This window comes from Lepidochelys kempii, chromosome 3 (assembly GCF_965140265.1).
Source record: "Lepidochelys kempii isolate rLepKem1 chromosome 3, rLepKem1.hap2, whole genome shotgun sequence".
Lineage (NCBI taxonomy): Eukaryota > Metazoa > Chordata > Testudines > Cheloniidae > Lepidochelys > Lepidochelys kempii.
The window spans coordinates 21700863-21720595 of record NC_133258.1 but is presented as its reverse complement, the minus strand read 5'-3'; the positions used below and the strand labels follow the sequence as shown (position 1 = coordinate 21720595).

Below are 19733 nucleotides of genomic sequence, written 5' to 3'. Positions count from 1 at the left end.
AGATTTGACCATCCTTCAAGGATGCATCCCTTGCTGAGACTAAAAAGGTGCCTGGAGTGCCCATCACTGAGTGGGATAGCAGCCTCACAAGAGGGGCAAGTTTTAAATCTTGGGGATTGTTTCAATCATATTGGCTTGGGGCCCAGTACAAGGTGTATCAAGCAGCAGCTGCTCCTCCCAACCCCCAAGCAGGTGTAAACAAATAAACCACCAAAAGCCCTTCTAACTGCACCACCTGCCTAACAAGACTGCATAGTGTACAGAGTAAGCAGACCACTGCAGAGGTTTCATTTTGCTGCCAGGGGTGATAAGGAACTGAGGGACAGCTGGGCCTGCTCCAGCCTTTATGCCCTCAGGTGAAGGAGCAGGAGAACACGTAGGGTGCAGCTGTGAGCCTACTGGACAGCACTAGCCAAAAAGAATCAGCTTGCATGCACACCAGAAGTGGAATCCATGCGACAATCAAAGAACCTAAACAGTACATAACATTACCAGAGCAAAGCTACGCACTGAGCAAACTGTCTATGGTGTCCTCTAAATCTTAGTAATAAACTGGAGACTTAAAATTGCAGGCTGAAGTAACCTATTTTAGGGTAAGTACCTTTATACACAGACAGAAGCAGAACCTTTTTTGTGCTAGTTTTCTAGTTTATGGGCTTTTACTATGGTGTTCATCATCATAGTATTGGATAGTAGTTAAGAGATCCTGTACAGAAAGTACTTCAGTTTAAGAACAGTGGGATTTTCAAAGTGAAAGATGGATGGATTTTTTGGACAGTACATTTAATCCAGCATTATTCTCAAAGAAACACTACAGTGCTTGAGCAAGGGTTCTATAAAATATCAATTGCCAAGCATTTTACTAACAGCATTTACGATTTGGGCCTTGAAAAAAACTCCTAACAGTTGTTTAGTATGAATCTCATCTTTATTCTTCAATACTTTTAACCAACAGACCTAGGTAGTCTCCAAACAAGTTATATAAAGCTGTGGAAGATCCAGATTATCATGCTCTGCAGAAAATGTTAATAATTCTACATGTCAAATCGAGTGATGAGAGCTGGAAAAGTTCTTGAGTTTCAACAGTATTCAAAAAAGTGTGATTACAATAGCATGTGTCAATAGTATATATACTGTTCTGTCAAATGAACTTTTAATTTTGAAAAGGCACTTGCTTGTTAATCAAATGGCACTGGGTTTTTTTTTCTTTTAAACTGTGTCTATTCCTTTGAGCCTAGGTGACTAAGCCCCAGTAGCTGACATCTGAAATATATGAAGGAAGAACCTTGAATTCAATAATTAGAATAAGGAAACGGCAAATGCCCACAAATTGTATTTCCATTAGGATACATTAGAATATTGGTCTATGCAAATTTGTCCCTTGGGGGCCACATGTAGAGCTAAACTAGATTACTGGAAAATAATAGAGTCAATGGTCAGCCAAGAGCCTACCTGGAACACCGAAAGAGTGAGGCAGAGGATTGAAGTCTCTGCACCCTTTCATGACTCACTCACTCTTACTAGTAAACAACCATCCAGATCCAGAAGTCACATATAGGACTCATACTGCAAAGGCCATGCTTTACCTCTTCTGATGGAAGTGTCTGAAGCAATTAATTGGAACTATTCCATTAGAACTTTATTAGTTGATAAGAACAGGAAACAAAGTGACTAGACTATTAATTTTAATCTGAACATTGCATTTTTATGAGAGGTATAAATATATTTCCACTGTTGAAGCTGTGCTGAATTAGGAAGCGGGCAATTCATGTAGTTGTAATTGAGGGTATAAAGAATGTTTTGTTTCCTACAGAAAAACACAAGACCAGGTATATTTCACAGTGTTATTCACATTTTCATTTTGTTTTTACAGCATATACAAATGAACATTACATTATTCATTATGAACCACAAGGAGCAGGAGACAGACCTAATCAGACTCGACAAATTGGTCCATAAACAATCCATATCAAAAGGAGACACTTGAGAAAAAAAAGCCTAGTGGTTCTATCCAAACCTCAATACACTTACTATGTATTGAAGGAGGGGGGGGGGGGGGGAAGGGAATTGATCTTCAGGTGCTTGCAGCTCTTCTGGGTCAAAAAATTCTGTTATGAAAGTGATTGGGAGAAGATGATTCAGTGGCTGCTGAATGTGTTACAGCTTGAAGACCCTGTTTAAAACCAACCATGGTAGAAGAGGCTGGCAGGGGGCTGGGAGTACTGGAATGGTGAGGTCAGCTGCTGCATAAGAGTGCATGCTGCATCTCTTATAAACACACCCAGCAGTATCGTGTTCAGCGTAGCACTAACTGAGGTGAATGTCAGCATTGTACGTTGTAACATATGCACACAGTTTGTACGAAGGACAGAATAGAGAAATTGCAAAATATCATCTCAAAGTGAAACTTTGGATTCCCATCTCCTGTGCCACTAAAGCAGAATCTTCAAGGCCGTTTTATGTATTTTCAGGGAAAGCCCCAACTCAAGATGATTGGGGTTCTGCCTCTAGCAGAGAGAAAGTCTGGTGCTCAAAACTAATCTTCATGCAACAAATAACTGGAATGGAAATTAGAACTGTGCTTATGAAGCAAACCACTAGATTACTGAGGGGGGCATTAATGACAGATCCACAGTCTCAGATGTAGGCCAGACTAACCTTCAGCAAGCTGTTTTGTTAAATTAATGCTACAAGAATACAACAAAAAATATAGAACACCTAAAATTTTATGCTGCAAGGAAACTTCTGTAGATTTTGATATGAACAGTAAGATGACAGAACTCTATATACAAGATTATACCACTGCTGGTTCTTTTTTCCTCATCATCAGAGCCTTACCATAACAGATTTATGTGATCAAAGCTCAAGACATAGAACCCAATAGCTTGTAGATTAAAAAAAAAAAGTTATGCCATCAAAATTAATGTTCTACACAAAATACTTGCTTCAACAAAATACAAGCACTTTCTTCATCTTTCAGAAACGGAAAGTAAGCTTTTTTCCAAAATATTTCCATAGGCAAAGGATTAAAAAGGATTTTAATTATACACATATGGTCACAATTCTGCCTTAAAAAGATCATTGGGAAATGTACATAAGGCCGCTTGTAAATGTACATCATCTTCATGTTACTGTTACAATGTCATATGTCCAGAGAAAAAATTGACAGTATCATACATATTTGCTTTAGGTTTGGAGTAGGCTATTCAAAAATACAGTACTCTTCTGTACAAAAAAATCATGCCACATTTATTAAGATGGAAGAAGCATTGGTTTCTCGGGTAACCAAATATTTCAGTCCATTTCTTGCTTACTATTCTTATTATCCTGACTTAAATTTTCAATTGATTCATTTCCCAAAATGTCCATATTAACAGAATCAACAGCTATGTTATAAAGAAAACATAATGTTTCTCACAATAGATAAAAAGAAAGCTGGTTCATATTTCTGAAACCATATAAAGATAGAATTTTTAAAAAATCACTCTTGATTTGTTGAAATAAATTTACATTATACAACACTATATGCCAAGGCAAAGAGGGGAGGGGGATATGAATATACACTAAAATGCAAATTTTTGTCCCCAAAGGGGGTAAAACAAATTACATTTACAGCATGAAGGTTTACAAATGTACATCTGTACAACCAAGGTAAGCATCACTACTAAATTAGCAAGGCTTGTAATAAACATCGAAACAAGAGATTTGTTTTCAAACTGTAAACTTACACCTATTAACTACACGTATACAATGCATATATTTATAGGAAGCAAAGAAGCTATCTGAATATTTAATCATGCTTACATGTTGAGCTATCAAGTTTACTGTTCAGTGGCCCCTTTTCTCCTCCATCAATACCTACTTTTTTGCATCTACTGTGAGAAAGCAAAATAAATGCTCAACATTTTCAAATCATGTGTTACAATTCTATATGCAAATTAAAAAAATACAAAACTCTACTCTTCCCGCATAGCAAAACTGACTGTAAAGTTAATGCAGGATTATTCTCTATTCAGACAGTACTTTATTTTATGGAAGTACCACCATGATTTTATTCCTCTACCTTGTACAACAATATATAAGTATATACATCACTTTTTTTTTTTTAATACATTGCTAGAGAAAATATTAGGGCATTGCATTTTTAAAAAAATCATGTCCACAGCAAATGACGGATGCTTGTCTTTAAAGTTCCCATTGTTTTTTCAATCCCTATTTTAGTTTGCCGTGCCCTTTTTGCTATTTGGATAATATGTTGTGAACCACCAAAATACAACTTAACTTTGTAACATGTTAAATAATATTTATGCAGTTGATCAATTTTAATCTGGTATAAAAGACTCCACACGGAGGGGGGAGGGGGGGAAGACATTCTATTTACAACTCTAGAAACCTGTTGTGCTGTGATAGTGGGTAGACCTACCAGATTGCAAGCCAGTGTATTAAAAGAATAATGTACTTTTTCCCTTTAAAAACTATTTTTCAGTGACTTTACAAGGTAAAAATTTACAAAATATGTGACAGCTATTTTGATACAATTACATCATATACAGGCATTCTGTGCTTTGTCAGCAGTTCAATCTGATAGGTCTCCGGGCCAGGGCTGGAGATATTTTATAATTCACTCCCCAAAAATATACACAAGAACAATAAAAATTTTACAAATGGATGAACAGAGTCAATAAATAGATTTAAAAAAATCAGAACATTTATAGTTAAGTTGTGGGTTTTGATAATTCACAATGAAATTTTTCTTCATTCAAGTTGCTGCCTGTATGTATCGTCTTTTACAGCATCCCATTTGGTGGTCCTCCGATTGGCCCCAGATCAGCACTGTTCTTCAGGTAATACTTCTCTAACTTGGCCAGTATGTGTTTGCCATAGGTATATTTACGCAGAGTTGTAATGTGGGGTCGAATCTACAAGAAGAAAAATCTAGTTAAGATTAACAGATTTTCAGATACAAGTTATCTACAAGTAATTCAGAATAATTTAAATATTTTCAAGTGGAGCCCTATATTTGAAACGTTAGAAAGTTTCTAGAAAGATTTCAAATTAGATTCTGAAGAACCAGAAGCCCAAGTGAGCCTTTTTCTTATTACAGGCATTTAATTCCAAGCTTGTTTAGTACTGGCTATCTAAATGTAGTTTAATTTCTATTAAATATATTTGTCTTCAAGTTTTTGTTTATTTAAATGTGAAAAAATGAATTATTCGGAGCATGTCAATAAAAGAGAAAGAACTGTTGTTTGTTTACTTTGTTAATTTTTTTCTGTTATGTGCCAACACCAGGAAGGCAGCCATTCAATATGCCAGAGTAATCAAGAGTTCAAGCACAATTACTTCAATGGCTATTGAATGGGACACTAAAAAGGGTAGTGTAGATTAACTGTGATTTTCTCCATCTCTAGATATTCTCAACTAAGAAGCTTGTCTGCATGTCAAGGAGGAAGAACTAAGGCTACATCTACACTGCACGCTTCTTTGCTTCTTCCTCCAGCAAAAAGCAGACTGTGGCCACACTGTGGTGTGTGGCTAGGTGTGTGAGGGCAAGGCTCTGGCAGAGAGGCGAAAGGGGAAAGGCTCGGCAGCAGTTTTCCCCACTACCTCTCCCTCTTCCACAGCCTCTACCTGCTGCCAGAGGCTTTCACTGTGGAAGGGAAAAGCTCCAGCAGCTCCCCGCGCCTGGAACCTTTTCCTGCCACAAGGAACGACTCCTGCAACAGGGAGCTGCTGCAGTGTAGACAGACGTACCTTAAGTGTGGAAAGCTGGCATCTGGATTAGCTACTACTTGTGCAAGTGATAGATGAGGATGACTCAACCATTCATACTAGTGACTGCCACATGATGAAAGAAAATTTCAAAACTGTTGATTTTCTAAAATGTATACTAAAGTAAATATATAACAAGGGCATTGGATAGAAATTTTTTATATTTAATATAAAAAGTCAGGTTTATTTTAAAAAGAATAAAAATGAGATTCATACTAGACATAACTGTTAGGAGTTGTTTTCAAGGCTCAAAACAGAAATCTGTAGAAACTAAATGAATTGTCAAAGATCCAATTATATCCTGCTTTCACCAGACTATAGACATTTAAAATAATTAAAAATAAAAAAAAGGATGTGCTTTTTATTTTATTTTACTAAGCCATAAATGCCCCCTTCCTGACAAGGGTAATGAACCTACAGGATAGGTGGCTTCTACAGAAATTCCGGTAAATTCAGAAATATGTACGAAGAAGAGGTGACAGGAAACGTGAATGTAGAGGAAAAAACCCCCCCAACACTGATGAAGCTATATATATTATGTACCTTGTGCATTATAATCTTCCGCTGCGCAGGTTCAGCCATATCAATCATCTTCTGAACAACATAGTTGGCATATTGGTCCTTCATCATGGTGTATAAGGCACTGTGAGGACCATCATTCTGGCAACAAACCTCATCAATAAGTAGAGCTCTTTCAGCACGAGATGCATGAGTTACACATTTTTCTACCACATTGCTGAAAAAAAATAAGGTAATTGTGTTTTATAGGTTTAAAAGGTTTTGAATATTATTTTAGGATATTACTTTCTAATTTATTTGAATAGGGATTGGCACATCTGAGTATTTTATACATACATTATGACTGTGGTACTAAATATTGAAAGGGCAGGATATAAGCCAAAAGATTAATTTCCTTAGTTTTTAAAGGACTTTCTTTTTGTGTGGAAAAAATGCTGATAATCTGTACAGGTGAGTCGCATCGTACACGTATTTAATTTATGCAAATTCAACTATACGCGCTCGGCAAAAAAAAAAAAAGAAAAGAAAAAGAAGATACCTGTAAATAGCGCAGGCGATTCCGCCCACAATTCCATTCAATGAGCATATGCCCCGGAGCTAGTGTGAGATGGGAGACGTGAATCTGCTGTTCCCTCAGTCAGTCTCAGTTCCCACATGCCTCTCATAGTGTAAGCATCTCGCTGCGCTGAGTGTGATTCTAGTGTTTAAAGATACTGTACGTATTTTTCGTACAACATGGCCCCTAAATGCAAGCCAACTACTTCATCTGGTGCTCAACTGAAGAAACAGTGATCTGTTCCAACGCTGGAGGAAAAACTGGCTGTGTTGGACTTACTGAGAGACGGTATATCGGTCTCCAACGCAGCACGTAAATATGGCCACAACGAATCTAGCATCCATGCCATCAAGATTCGAGAGAGAGAAATTCGTCAAGCTGTGGCATCAAGTGCTCAAATAATTGCTACAGTGACGAGCCAGGTGCGTGATAAGACTTTAGTGAAGACTGAAAAGGCATTAAACTTTATGGCTGGAAGACATGAACCGTAAACATATGCCTATCGATGGCAACATGTTGCGAGAAAAGGCTCTTAGCCTCTACGCCCTGTTCAAACCTCCCGCCGAAGAGGGACAGCCTTCTGATGAGAAGGAAGTCAAAGTTAGCCAAGGTTGGCTTAACAGTTTTAGGAACCGCTTCAACCTCAAAAACGTGCAGACTACTGGTGAAACTTCATCTGCCAATGAAGAGGCAGCAAAAGTCTACCCCGAACAATTAAAGAAAATCATAGAAGAAAAGGGCTATCTTCCGGAACAAGTTTTTAATGCTGACGAGACTGGGCTCTTCTGGAAAAAAAAATGCCCAACTGCACTTACACTTCGAAATCAAAAAGACAAGCCCCTAGCTTTAAAGCAGCTAAAGACCGTGTGACTGTGTTGTTTTGTGGCAATGCAGCTGGGCATTTAATAAAGCCGGGCTTGCTCTACAGGGCTGCAAATCCCCATGCCCTAAAAGGCAAGAACAAAAATCTCCTGCCTGTGTTCTGGCAATCAAATAAAAAGGCTTGGGTGATGGCAGCATTATTTCTGGATTGGTTCCACAAGTGTTTCATTCTGGAGGCCAAGGGTTACCTTGAAGAGAAAGGACTTGACTTTAAAGTGTTGCTGATGTACACAATGCACCTGGCTACCCTGCGGCACTCCGGTTTGCACATAACAAAGTTGAAGTCATCTTTCTCCCCGCTAATACCACTTCCATCCTCTCGACCAAGGCGTGATTCGCTGTTTCAAGGCCACAAACACAAGGTTTACATTCTCATGGACAGGTAGCGCTACGGATGCCGATCCCAATCGTAATGTGATGAAGTGTATAATGTACTTTATGGGCGATTTAATGAATTTTCAAGGGTAATTTTGACTATACGTGATTTTCACCTTACACACTGATTTTACCCTAACCCCCATGTAAGATGCGACTCCACTGTACGTTTGAGATGGTCAAAATTAGAGCTGGTAGGAAATTTTCCAACTCAACATTCTTCTGCTGGAAAATGACTCGAGTTCCAAATATTGTGTGAAACCTGCCTGGTTTCCTACCAGCTCACCTACCCATCTTTTAGGCAGTCCAAGTTTCCAGGCTCCTGACTCCTCACGCAGACTGATGGGGAGCTGAGAGCCTGAAAATCCCTCGCTCCCAAGCCACTAGCTCGTCGGCAGCCCCCTGGGTGGGCTTACGAGGAGCCAAATATCTGGAAGCCCTGGCTCCCAAGCTCATGTCTCCTTGGCAGCCAGGGTTCTAAAGGTCCCTGGTTCTACATCGGCCTGCCTAGTGGGCGGGCTGCTGCGGAGCCCATGCTTTCCAGGACCCACAGATCTCCAAGGAGCTGGGTGGCTGTTCCCCAGCTTGCCAGCTCCCTGGGCTGATCTCTGGATGGGCACGCTGCCCAGCTGTCAGACATTTTGTGGAAAATTCTGATGTGTTTTGTTCAACTATGGAACATTTTCTTCTTACCAAAAGTCTTACTTTTTCATGCAAATGGAAGCTCTAGGCAAAATATTAATCAGCTTTGAACAAAGGCAGAAAAATTAAATCCTTTCCTCAGCAACTGACGTAAATAAGTCAATTCCAAAACAACATTAAAAAGGTTAGTGAACCTTTCTTTAACACTGAGAACATTGTAATACCTGGCAAATTTGTGCTGACTCAGAGCTAAAACTTTTCCTCTTATTTCTGAAACTATTTTACTCTTGTCTTCAGGACGACCATGCTCCAGCACATGTTGGATAACATAATTTCCATATTGATCCTGAAAATAAAAAGATTTCAGTTTTCTTATTGTGGTTCCGTCTGAGAAACTCATATGGCTTATGCATTTTTGTATTCACTTTGAGAACTACAACTGGTATGGGTGTAAAGAGAAAAAAATTAGTAACTGTAACTGATCATTACAAAATGATTAGAAGAGCACATCAGAAAAAACAAGATTTCACTGAGAATTATTCATGGTCCTTCTATGGATTTTAGGTCCAAAATCTGAACCTTGCTAAAACTTGTGATTTGCCAAGAAAAGACCATTATTTGCTAAATCTGTTTAAAATTAATTCTACACATTCACCATCAGTAAAGCCACCAATTTTGCAGTGGTCATAAAACCTCCAAAAATTTCTATAAGCTGATTCTACGGATGCTGTTAACTAACATTGTACCCTACATTATACCAAAAGTGCATAAACAAAGCTTTATCATCTCCTAAGCAATTAAGGAACAGCCAGTTATATAAAAGAAACTGAAATCTACAACAAAAAACAGAGTTGATAGTAACTTCATATTGAAACATAAGAGTACACTAACCTGCACAAGCTGTTCTGTGTGTTGATGCAATTCTTCTAAAATGGGCAAAGTCTGCTCAGCAGTGCAGTGCTCCAGAATACGCTGAATTACTCTGCAGCCATACGGATGAGTTGAAAGCACAAATACCTTAAAACAACAGGATTACAAATTTTGAAATTAGACATACTGAAGTTTACAAGTGTGCTGTAAATTACTTTTCAAAAGTGAGTTATTGAATATTAGCTATTTTTCAAAGTACTGAAGTCTTCACAGAAGTGGTGTCTTCCAGCATTAGAAATTTCAGCCTCCAAACACATTCAGAGCCAGAGAAAGTCAAACACTAAAGATCTGTGCCTAGGACCCCAGCTCCTGGAGCCATCTGATTACATCAGTTCTCAGTGGCAGCAGAAATGTGCTCGGGGCATTACCCAGTCTGCTAAGCAGATACCCTAGCTACTGGTGTAAGTTTAACAGGGGCACTCTCACACAACTGTTCCTGTTTTTCTTGGTAGAAGGAAGGGGGCCACTTGCCACCACTACTACATCATTCACTACTACTGGCATTCACCCAAGAGTTCTGAAAGAACTCAAATGTGAAACTGCGGAACTATTAACTATGGTTTGTAACCTGTCCTTTAAATCAGCTTCTGTACCCAATGACTTGAAGATAGCTAATGTAATGCCAATATTTAAGAAGGGCTCTAGAGGTGATCCTGGCAATTACATACCGGTAAGTCTAACGTCAGTACCGGGCAAATTAGTTGAAACAATAGTAAAGAATAAAATGGTCAGACACACAGAAGAACATAAATTGTTGGGCAAAAGTCAACATGGTTTCTGTAAAGGGAAATCATATCTTACTAATCTATTAGAGTTCTTTGAGGGGGTCAACAAACATGTGGACAAGGGGGATCCAGTGGACATACTGTACTTAGATTTCCAGATAGCCTTTGACAAGGTCCCTCACCAAAGGCTCTTACGTAAATTAAGTTGTCATGGGATAAGAGGGAAGATCCTTTCATGGATTGAGAACTGGTTAAAAGACAGGGAACAAAGGGTAGGAATAAATGGTAAATTTTCAGAATGGAGAGGGGTAACTAGTGATGTTCCCCAGAGGTCAGTCCTAGGACCAATCCTATTCAACTTATTCATTAATGATCTGGAGAAAGGGGTAAACAGTGAGGTGGCAAAGTTTGCAGATGATACTGAACTGCTCAAGATAGTTAAGACCAAAGCAGACTGTGAAGAACTTCAAAAAGATCTCACAAAACTAAGTAATTGGGCAACAAAATGGCAAATGAAATTTAATGTGGAAAAATGTAAAGTAATACACACTGGAAAAAATAACCCCAGCTATACATACAACATGATGGGGGCTAATTTAGCTACAACAAATCAGGAGAAAGATCTTGGCGTCATCGTGGATAGTTCTCTGAAGACGTCCATGCAGTGTGCAGCGGCAGTCAAAAAAGCAAATGAGATGCTCGGAATCATTAAAAAAGGGATAGCGAATAAGACGGAAAATAGCTTATTGCCCTTATATAAATCCATGGTACGCCCACATCTTGAATACTGCGTACAGATGTGGTCCCCTCATCTCAAAAAAGATATACTGGCATTAGAAAAGGTTCAGAAAAGGGCAACTAAAATGATTTGAGGTTTGGAACGGGTCCCATATGAGGAAAGATTAAAGAGATTAGGACTTTTCATCTTGGAAAAGAGGAAACTAAGGGGGGATATGATAGAGGTATATAAAATCATGAGTGGTGTGGAGAAAGTGAATAAGGAAAAGTTATTTACTTGTTCCCATAATATAAGAACTAGGGGTCACCAAATGAAATTAATGGGTAGCAGGTTTAAAATAAATAAAAGGAAGTTCTTCCTCACTCAGAGCACAGTCAATCTGTGGAATTCCTTGCCTGAGGAGATTGTGAACGCTAGGACTATAACAGGGTTTAAAAGAGAACTGGATAAATTCATGGAGGCTAAAACCATTAATGGCTATTAGCCAGGATTGGTAAGGAATGGTGTCCCTAGCCTCTGTTTGTCAGAGGGTGGAGATGGATGGCAGGAGAGAGATCACTGATCATTACCTGTTAGGTTCACTCCCTCTGGGGCACCTAGCATTGACCACTGTCGGTAGACAGGATACTGGGCTGGATGGACCTTTGGTCTGACCCAGTATGGCCCTTCTTATGCTCTTATCTATGGGCAAACCCACAAGAGGCCCATGACATGATGTACCTAGGGTCTTGGAGAGTCTTCATCTGCACTGATCACATTTAAGAAAAAGATTTTTTCACTCATGTTTCCTAATCTGGAACTTTATGTATTAACTGGATATTCTGAAATCTTATAAAACAGTTTTGAAATTCTGCAACTGATTATGCTACAAATTTTGTATTCCATCACTGTTACATGCACATACTTTAAGTATATATTAAAAATATACAGTCAAATCTTTGGCTTACTCTGGTTACTTACATTCTTATCCAGACATGTCCTTGAAGGTTTGATTTAAGGGCTTAAATTTTTAGGTGATGGCCAGGATTGAACACAAAGACTTATACCTGGAAGTTTGGATTAATTAATTAAGCTAAAATTAATTAATAAAGATAGCCTGCAAATTATTAAATTATCAAATTATTGATCAAATTGTAACCACCTAAAGGATAATAGGGTTATAAGGAATAGTTAGCATGGATTTGTCAAGAACAAATCATGGCAAACCAACCTCATTTCCTTTGACAAGGTTACTAGCCAGTGAATAGGGGAGAAGCAGTAGATGTGATGTATCTTGATTTTAGTAAGGCTTTTGACACAGTTCCACATGATATTCTTATAAGCAAACTAGGGCAATGTGGTCTAGATGAAATTGTTATAAGATGGGTGCACAACTGGTTGAAAGACAGTACTCAAAAAGTAGTTATCAATGGTTTTCTGTCAAATTGGGAGCGCATATCTAATGGGGGTCTCGCAGTGGTCAGTCCTGCGAGATTCAATATTTTCATTAAATGACTTGGATAATGGACTGAGGAGTAAAATTTTCACATGACAACAAGCTGGGAGAAGTTGCAAGAGCTATAAAGGATCGGATTAGAGTTCAAAACAACCTTGACAAACTGGAGAATTGGTCTGAATTTCAATAAAGATGAAATTCAATAAAGACAAGTGCAAAGTACTTCACTTAGGAAGGAAAATATCAAATGCATTCCTACAAAATGGGGAGTAACAGGCTAGGTGGTAGTACTGCCAAAAAGGATCTAGGGGTTATAGTTAAGGCTACAGTTTAGTCATGGGTATTTTTAGTAAAAGTCACAGACAGGTCACGGGCAGTAAACAAAAATTCACGGCCTGTGACCTGTCCATGATGTTTACTAAAAACACCCATGAATAAACCTTGGCTGTGGTTCCCAGCCAACGTGAGCTACGAAGCCAGCACTGTGGGTGGAGACAGCACACAGAGCTGTCTGGCTACGCCTCTGCCTCTGCCTCGCAGCTGAGCAAGGGGGATGTCACTGCTTCCAGGGAGCCCCCCAGGTAAGCACTGCCCAGAGCCCACCTCACCCATCCCGTGCCCCAACCTTCTGCCCTCTCCCACACCCAACTCTGCTGCAGGGGAAGGAGGGGTGTGGTGGCCCGAGAGTGCCCAGCAGCATCCAGTGTGCCTGGCGCAGGGGCTGTCTGAGCTGCCCCTGAACCAGGCACAATGGCCACTGCAAAAGTCACGGAAAGTCATGGAATCTGTGACTTTCTGTGAGCTCCGTGACAAACTCGCAGCCTTAGTTATAGTGGATCACAAACTGAATATGAATCAACAATGTGATGCAGCTGGAAAGAAGGGTAATATCACTGTGGGGTGTATTAACTGGAGTGTCGTATGTAAGAGAGGTAATAGTCCCGCTCTACTCAGTACTGGTGAGGCCTCAGCTGGAGTAGTGTATCCAATTCTGGGCACCATACTTTAGGACATGTGGACAAACTGGACAGAGTCCAGAGAAGAGCAATAAAAATGATAAAAGGTTCAGAAAACCTGACTTATGAGGAAAGGTTAAAAAAACTGGGCATGTTTAGTACTGAGAAAAGATGACTGAGGGGGGACCTGAAAACAGTCTTCAAAATTTGTTAAGCGCTGTTATAAAGAGGATGGGGATCAATTGTTCTCCATGTGCACTGAAGGTAGGACAAGTAGTAATTGGTTCAATCTGCTGAGAGAGATTTAGCTTATATAATAGGAAAATCTTTCTTACTAAAAGGATAGTTAAAGCACTGGAACAGGCTTTTAAAGGAGGTTGTGGAATCCTCATCATTGTAGTCTTTTAAGGACAGATTGGACAAACATAGGTCATAGATGGTCTAGGTTTACTTGCTCCTGTGCCAGCACAGAGGCCTGGTCTCGACTTCTTGAGGTTCCTTCCAGCCCTACATTTCTACGATTCTATGAAAGTTATCTTCTGTTGTACAACACTTTTGTAATGTATTTTTCATTTTTTCAATTACTACATTATATTACACCTGGAATAATGCATGATTTGCCAATAAATAGCGTTATAAAGGGTCTCTATTTATAAACCACTGAAACCAGCCCCTCCACCCTTCCCCCCATCAGACTTTGATGTAAACAGTGAGGGGACTCGAAAAGTGAAATCAGCCATCATTTTGGTAAGTCATGGTATTGCTATTCACAATAAAAGGTTAATATCACAGGGGAAAAATATCCATCTCAGTACAGTAAAGTGGATGAGAGAGAATGATATGTTGGAGATATTGTAAAGAAATGTGTACGGTGCTTCACTAAAATAAAACCTAATCTGTCTGAATTAGGTATATTTTTCAGACTAGACAAGTACAAGGTGGTCATACTAAAAGTTTATTTAGCTGCAGTGATTTCTGTATTGTCTTTAGTACAATATTAACCTTGGCATATAATTTTTTGGAATAATGACCAGTGTCACCTTTCATATCAGACACCTCTACTAATCCAGGCTCAGAGAACATTTGATTGAATTTAATAAAGGTGTTTTATTAAAACTGATTAGAATCAGGTGGATAACTTTGGAAGAAATTGCTACTACTTAAGGTAAAGCACATAGGAACAGACAGAGGAGAAATAAATCTCTCTTTACAAGAGAGTCTGGTAATAACTGCAGTTACTTCTATTGCCATGAACAGAGATCAGAGATGGCCTTTGGTTAACTGAAATAATAAAGTATGACAAAGGAAACCTGATCAGGTCAGTCTCTAAACTGGAATGAAAAACTTGACAATAAGCTGAGTGTTTCTGCCATCAAATTCATAGAGGATCAGATGTACTTTTCAGAGGGCCTCATTCCCAATATACTCTCACTCTACGTCATATTAACTATGTAATTCCAGGGTTTTATTTTTTTCAGTTAGGACAAAAAAAAAAAAAGTGATGTTACATGCGATGTTAACTTAAACGAGACACCAATGTGTTGATAAACGCTTGTTGGTATTTGCAAATTATACAGCAATCCTTGGGTCAATGATGCAACTCCTAGAGAAAGTAGAGAAATTAACAACATTACCTGTCCTTTGAAAGCATCAATGATGAACTGGAGTGACTGTGGCTGGACACATTCAATGCATTTTTGTACAACATGGTTTCCATTTTGATCTTTCACACATTTCAGAACATGACCATCCAACTCTTTCACCATTTCATTCTGCAAAAAATAAGGACACTACTAAATTATCCACTTCTCTACACTGATGCTGTCTCAGCAAAACTGCATTTTCAAATGTAATATTCAAATTGTTATGTTCACTGTAAACCTAGCCAGATTATCTTTTTTATCTGAAGAATTACACTAATAAAATATTCATTTTATTTCAAGCATATGTCACAATATAGTAAAAACTGAAAATCTTTAGAGAGTACACAATGGATTTGTTGAAAAAAATACAAAAAAAAAATACTGTTCTAACTTACAATTACCTGCTGGTCAGGTGAGATAGATTCTAGTGCTTTCTGAATAACCCGACAACCATACATCTGTAGGGCTAATGGCAGAACATGACCACGTATGCGTGTTGCTAGGGCTAACTTTTGATCCGGGCTTCCAAACTACAAGAAAACAAAGATGCTGTTAAATGAAAGCTGATGCATTGCAGTATGATGATGTTTATTTGGCAGAAATCTAACTGTCATAGGGCTTGTCTCCACTTACCAGGGGATCGATGTGCAGCGACCGATCCACAGGGGGTGGGGTGGGGGATGTTGTCGATTTAGCGGGTCTAGTGAAAACCCGCTAAATTGACTGCCGATCGCTCTCCCAACGACTCTGGTACTCCACCGGAACAAAAAGCATAAGGTAAGTTGACGGGAGAGTTTCTCCCGTCAACCCAGCACAGTGTAGACACCGCAAAAGGCTGACCTAAGGGGCAATCCTTTGCAATTTAACTACAACATGTGATCCCAATTTGCCAATGAATAACATTTTCAATGTGCTCTTTCAATGTCTCAGATTTGGTTCTGTCACTGCATGGTGACAAAATCATTTAAATAAACCTAATAAACTTAACAGATGAGCTTTTTTATAGGTCACAAAAGGGCAGTAGCAGAGAAAGGTGTCACCTCTGGAGTGGCTCACTGAGGCCTCAAATGCCATGGAAAGCTCGTTGGTACCTTGCACACCTTGGGAAAGTTTGGAACTGCCTAAGACCCATGAAGCAGAGCGAAAGTGTACCAGCACACTGGGTGTTTAGGTAGCTGAGGACAAGTACAAGTGTCAGGCAATTTTACCTGCATTTAGTACTTGACATTGGAACCCCTTAGCTGTATCTATGGATTAGTGCTGTCTTTCTTGGGAACATTTCTGGGGCTAGGCCTGAGTCAATTTACGACACCAAGATGAAATAACTACAAATCACCAACCACCATCTAATGTGACCTCCTACATAACACGGGTGGTAACATTTCAGTCAATTCTTGAGTTAAGCTCAATAATTTGTGGTTGAACTACAGAACACCTTTAAGATAACATCCAGTCTTTGTTTAAAGACTAAGTGAAAACAAATCTACACCATATCCTTTGGGAAATTGTTCCAACAATTGTTTTCCCTGTTCAAAATTTGCAACTTATCCCCGATCTGAAGTTTTCTAGCTTCATCTTTCAGCCATTGACTCTTATGATTTTACCTACTACATTAAACAGCCCTATAGTATCAAGTATCTTCTCCCAGTATATGTATTTAGAGACCACAGTCAAGCTGCTTTTTATCCCTCTTTGAAAAATTAGCAGATTGAAAGATATTCAGCATAAGATGCATTTTCCAGACTTCAGAATAATTCCCATAGCTCTTTGATGAACGCTCTGTAGCTTTTCTAACTTCACTTTTAAAGAAGTATAAACATCAGAACCAGACAGTACTTGAACAGAGGTCTGAAATGCTTTATACAGAGGGAGTATCACCTGCTTATGCATTCACATTTTTTGTGAGCCCTTTCAGTCACAGAACTGGACAGAGTTCATGTTCAGCTGGTTATCTACCATGGCTCATAAGTTCTTTTCAGAACCACTGCTTTGTCAGGATGCAGTTCTATACCCTGAAAATATCCTTCTAATTATGCACCCATGATTTTTTGGCTATCTCACTTTGTGGACTAATCTGCACAGGGAAAAAGCTGGAGCACATGGTACACAGAAACTGCAAAAGCATGCAGACTGAATGCGCAAGGGAGCGCTGCATTCCTTTTCAACACCCCATCCTGGCTGCTCCTGCAGCTCTAGGGTACCTCCTCTACTTGGAGAAAAAAAACCTTGGAAAGCATAGGAGCAGCGAGAAGCAGAGGCAGCTTGTAGAGGTTAGATACTGTGATGGCATTCTGACTCAGTGGGTGGGCAAATGAGTATGGAAAGAATTTAAGCCTAGACCTATCATTCTGCAGAGATCATTTTTACTGGGGGAAAAGGAAAAAAAAAAAAAAAAAAAAGACAATGGGGGATATGAGCTGGCAGTGCAGCAAAGCTATACAGGGAATTTGGATTCAGAGACAGAAGATGGAACAAATTATCCCAACTGCACAGAACTGTCATTGAGCAACTTTTAAACAAAACAACTTTATTGGGCTGGGGTTGCAGTGGAAAGTACATCACAGATTTAAGTGTAAAAATCCATATAAGAACCGTATGTTAACAAAAACAAGAATGAGAAACCAAGAGAAGCTGAGTTACAGTAAAAATAACTACAGGTTTTAAACTATGGAGATACACAGTTAAGGATCACCCAAACAAACACACCTTTATCCCACTAGCAATTAACTGAAAACAAGCAAATTTTTAAAACAAAAATGTTTTAATTCACTATATGAGTATCTCAAAGTTTTTCTTTTTTTTTGCCTCCTGATACTAGCTTGTGATTGTTGGATAGCTACTGAATGACACTGCTAGGATCAATTTTCAATGTATTTATTAGATATACAAGAAATTATTCTGGAACACTGCCCTGCTTGCCATCACAAAGAATTAAACTGAATATGTGGAGAATTAAAATAAGTAGGAGGCATAATTGTGAACCCACAGGCTTTGACTGTGTGCAAACAAATTATTTTAGTTTAAACATGGCCCTGTATGCACAATAAATATTTTCACTGAAAAGTTCATAAGGAGTTTTTTGTTTTTTTTTAAATCATGTGCAGTGTTATTCTTCATTTACTGACGGATTACAAAAATCTAGTGGGTGAGAACTGCAAGCTACATATGTTATAGGAGAATCTGTTGTGGACCCTGATCAATAAAGGATTTTTAAAATACTGAAAAAAAAATTACCAAATTTTAAAAAATATACATTTTATTTTACATATTGTGATGGACACTCATATATTTAGGTATTAGTTTAAGCAAATTGCTGTGATATTTATTTTAAAAATGGCCTTAGTAGGCCTAAACAAACATTAACACTTCAAAGCATCAACTAAGGATCTCTACATAGCCGCACCGAGCAACGCAAGAGGACTTCTATGCTCCTATCTATAATAAAGTGGGTCTAAAACAGTATTTCCTGAACTGCCTCTCAACACGTTAAAACTTGAGGCTAACTGGTTTAAAAATAGTTCACCTGCGAAATGTGGATGAAGTAGCACTGTTTTTAAAGCAATTTTAGAAGTCATCCCTACCGAGTCAAGACAAATTTTTTTCTGAGTAATAAGGAAACTACTGTGTCTCCCTACAACCGGCAGGCAAACTGCACTCACCCTGCTTCCTGAAACACGATTATAGCCTAAGAGTGGAGAGGATAACAACTGTCAACAGGACGGGGCCATGCCAGGACACCACCACCCAAGGAAAATCTCTCCCACTTTTCTTGGGGAGCACTGAAGAGAAAACACTATCAAGCAGCCTTCAGTATCAAAAAATTAGGTGCCATGGTAAGTGTACAATATCTGTTACAATATCAGAATAGAACCTTTAAATAAACACAAGTCTTTTAGTGCAGGCACACAAATACTGACTAAAGTATATACTTACCTCGAAGAATTTCTGTATTACATAGTTTCCAAATACATCAGTCATCAACTGATATGCTGCTTGCAGAATCTCAGCAAATACCATCTGGCGCTCAGCTGGAGTAGCTCGTTCTAGCTTTTGCTGTATGAATCTAAGTGCAAGAGAAATTTATATGCTATTACCTAAACAAAGGGAAAACCTCAACTGCTATGAATCACAACATTTATTTTGATGAGAAATCAAATCACTAAAGTCAGGACATTTAATTAGACTATATTTAGAAGGAATACTTTCATTAATAGTTTTTAAAATATAAATATAGACGTATTTCAGAACAACACTGATGATTAAAGTTCCAATAAAAAAAATGGCTGAAGGGTAAATCGCTCTTGACTAATTCTTCTAGCAATTTGTTACCCTACCTATGGCAGACAAAATGACAGTTAAGCAGCTGCTGTGGTACTACTGAAAAATGTATTTGATTCCAGATTCCAGTCTTTTACCAAGGTCTTTCTGATACTTCAGAGAACTCCTGAAGTTTAGAAAGACTGATTCTATATTGAAAATATTTTTACTTAAGAATTGTACATTTAGCTCCTTACATAATGTATGGTGAAAATCTTCCTGGTATGAAGGGAGGCTAGTGT

At 38.6% G+C, this 19733-nt stretch overlaps 1 protein-coding gene across 15 annotated transcripts in view; it reads right to left on the bottom strand.

Annotated features, from left to right (window-relative positions):
• Positions 1-1830: 1830 nt before the first annotated feature.
• The window catches only part of PUM2 (pumilio RNA binding family member 2), a 108235-nt gene continuing 90332 nt past the window's right edge, over positions 1831-19733 (bottom strand). For 12 of the 15 annotated variants that reach the window (XM_073335923.1, XM_073335924.1, XM_073335931.1 and 9 more), the window contains 7 exons: positions 19108-19237; positions 15570-15704; positions 15166-15303; positions 9638-9763; positions 8971-9092; positions 6316-6508; positions 1831-4919 (listed from right to left, as the gene is read on the bottom strand). In XM_073335923.1, the coding sequence (XP_073192024.1) occupies positions 4788-4919; positions 6316-6508; positions 8971-9092; positions 9638-9763; positions 15166-15303; positions 15570-15704; positions 19108-19237 (976 nt within the window). In that variant the 3' untranslated portion in view covers positions 1831-4787. The remainder of the gene's footprint in view (positions 4920-6315; positions 6509-8970; positions 9093-9637; positions 9764-15165; positions 15304-15569; positions 15705-19107; positions 19238-19733) is intronic. The other 3 variants (XM_073335925.1, XM_073335918.1, XM_073335921.1) reach the window with 1 other exon arrangement.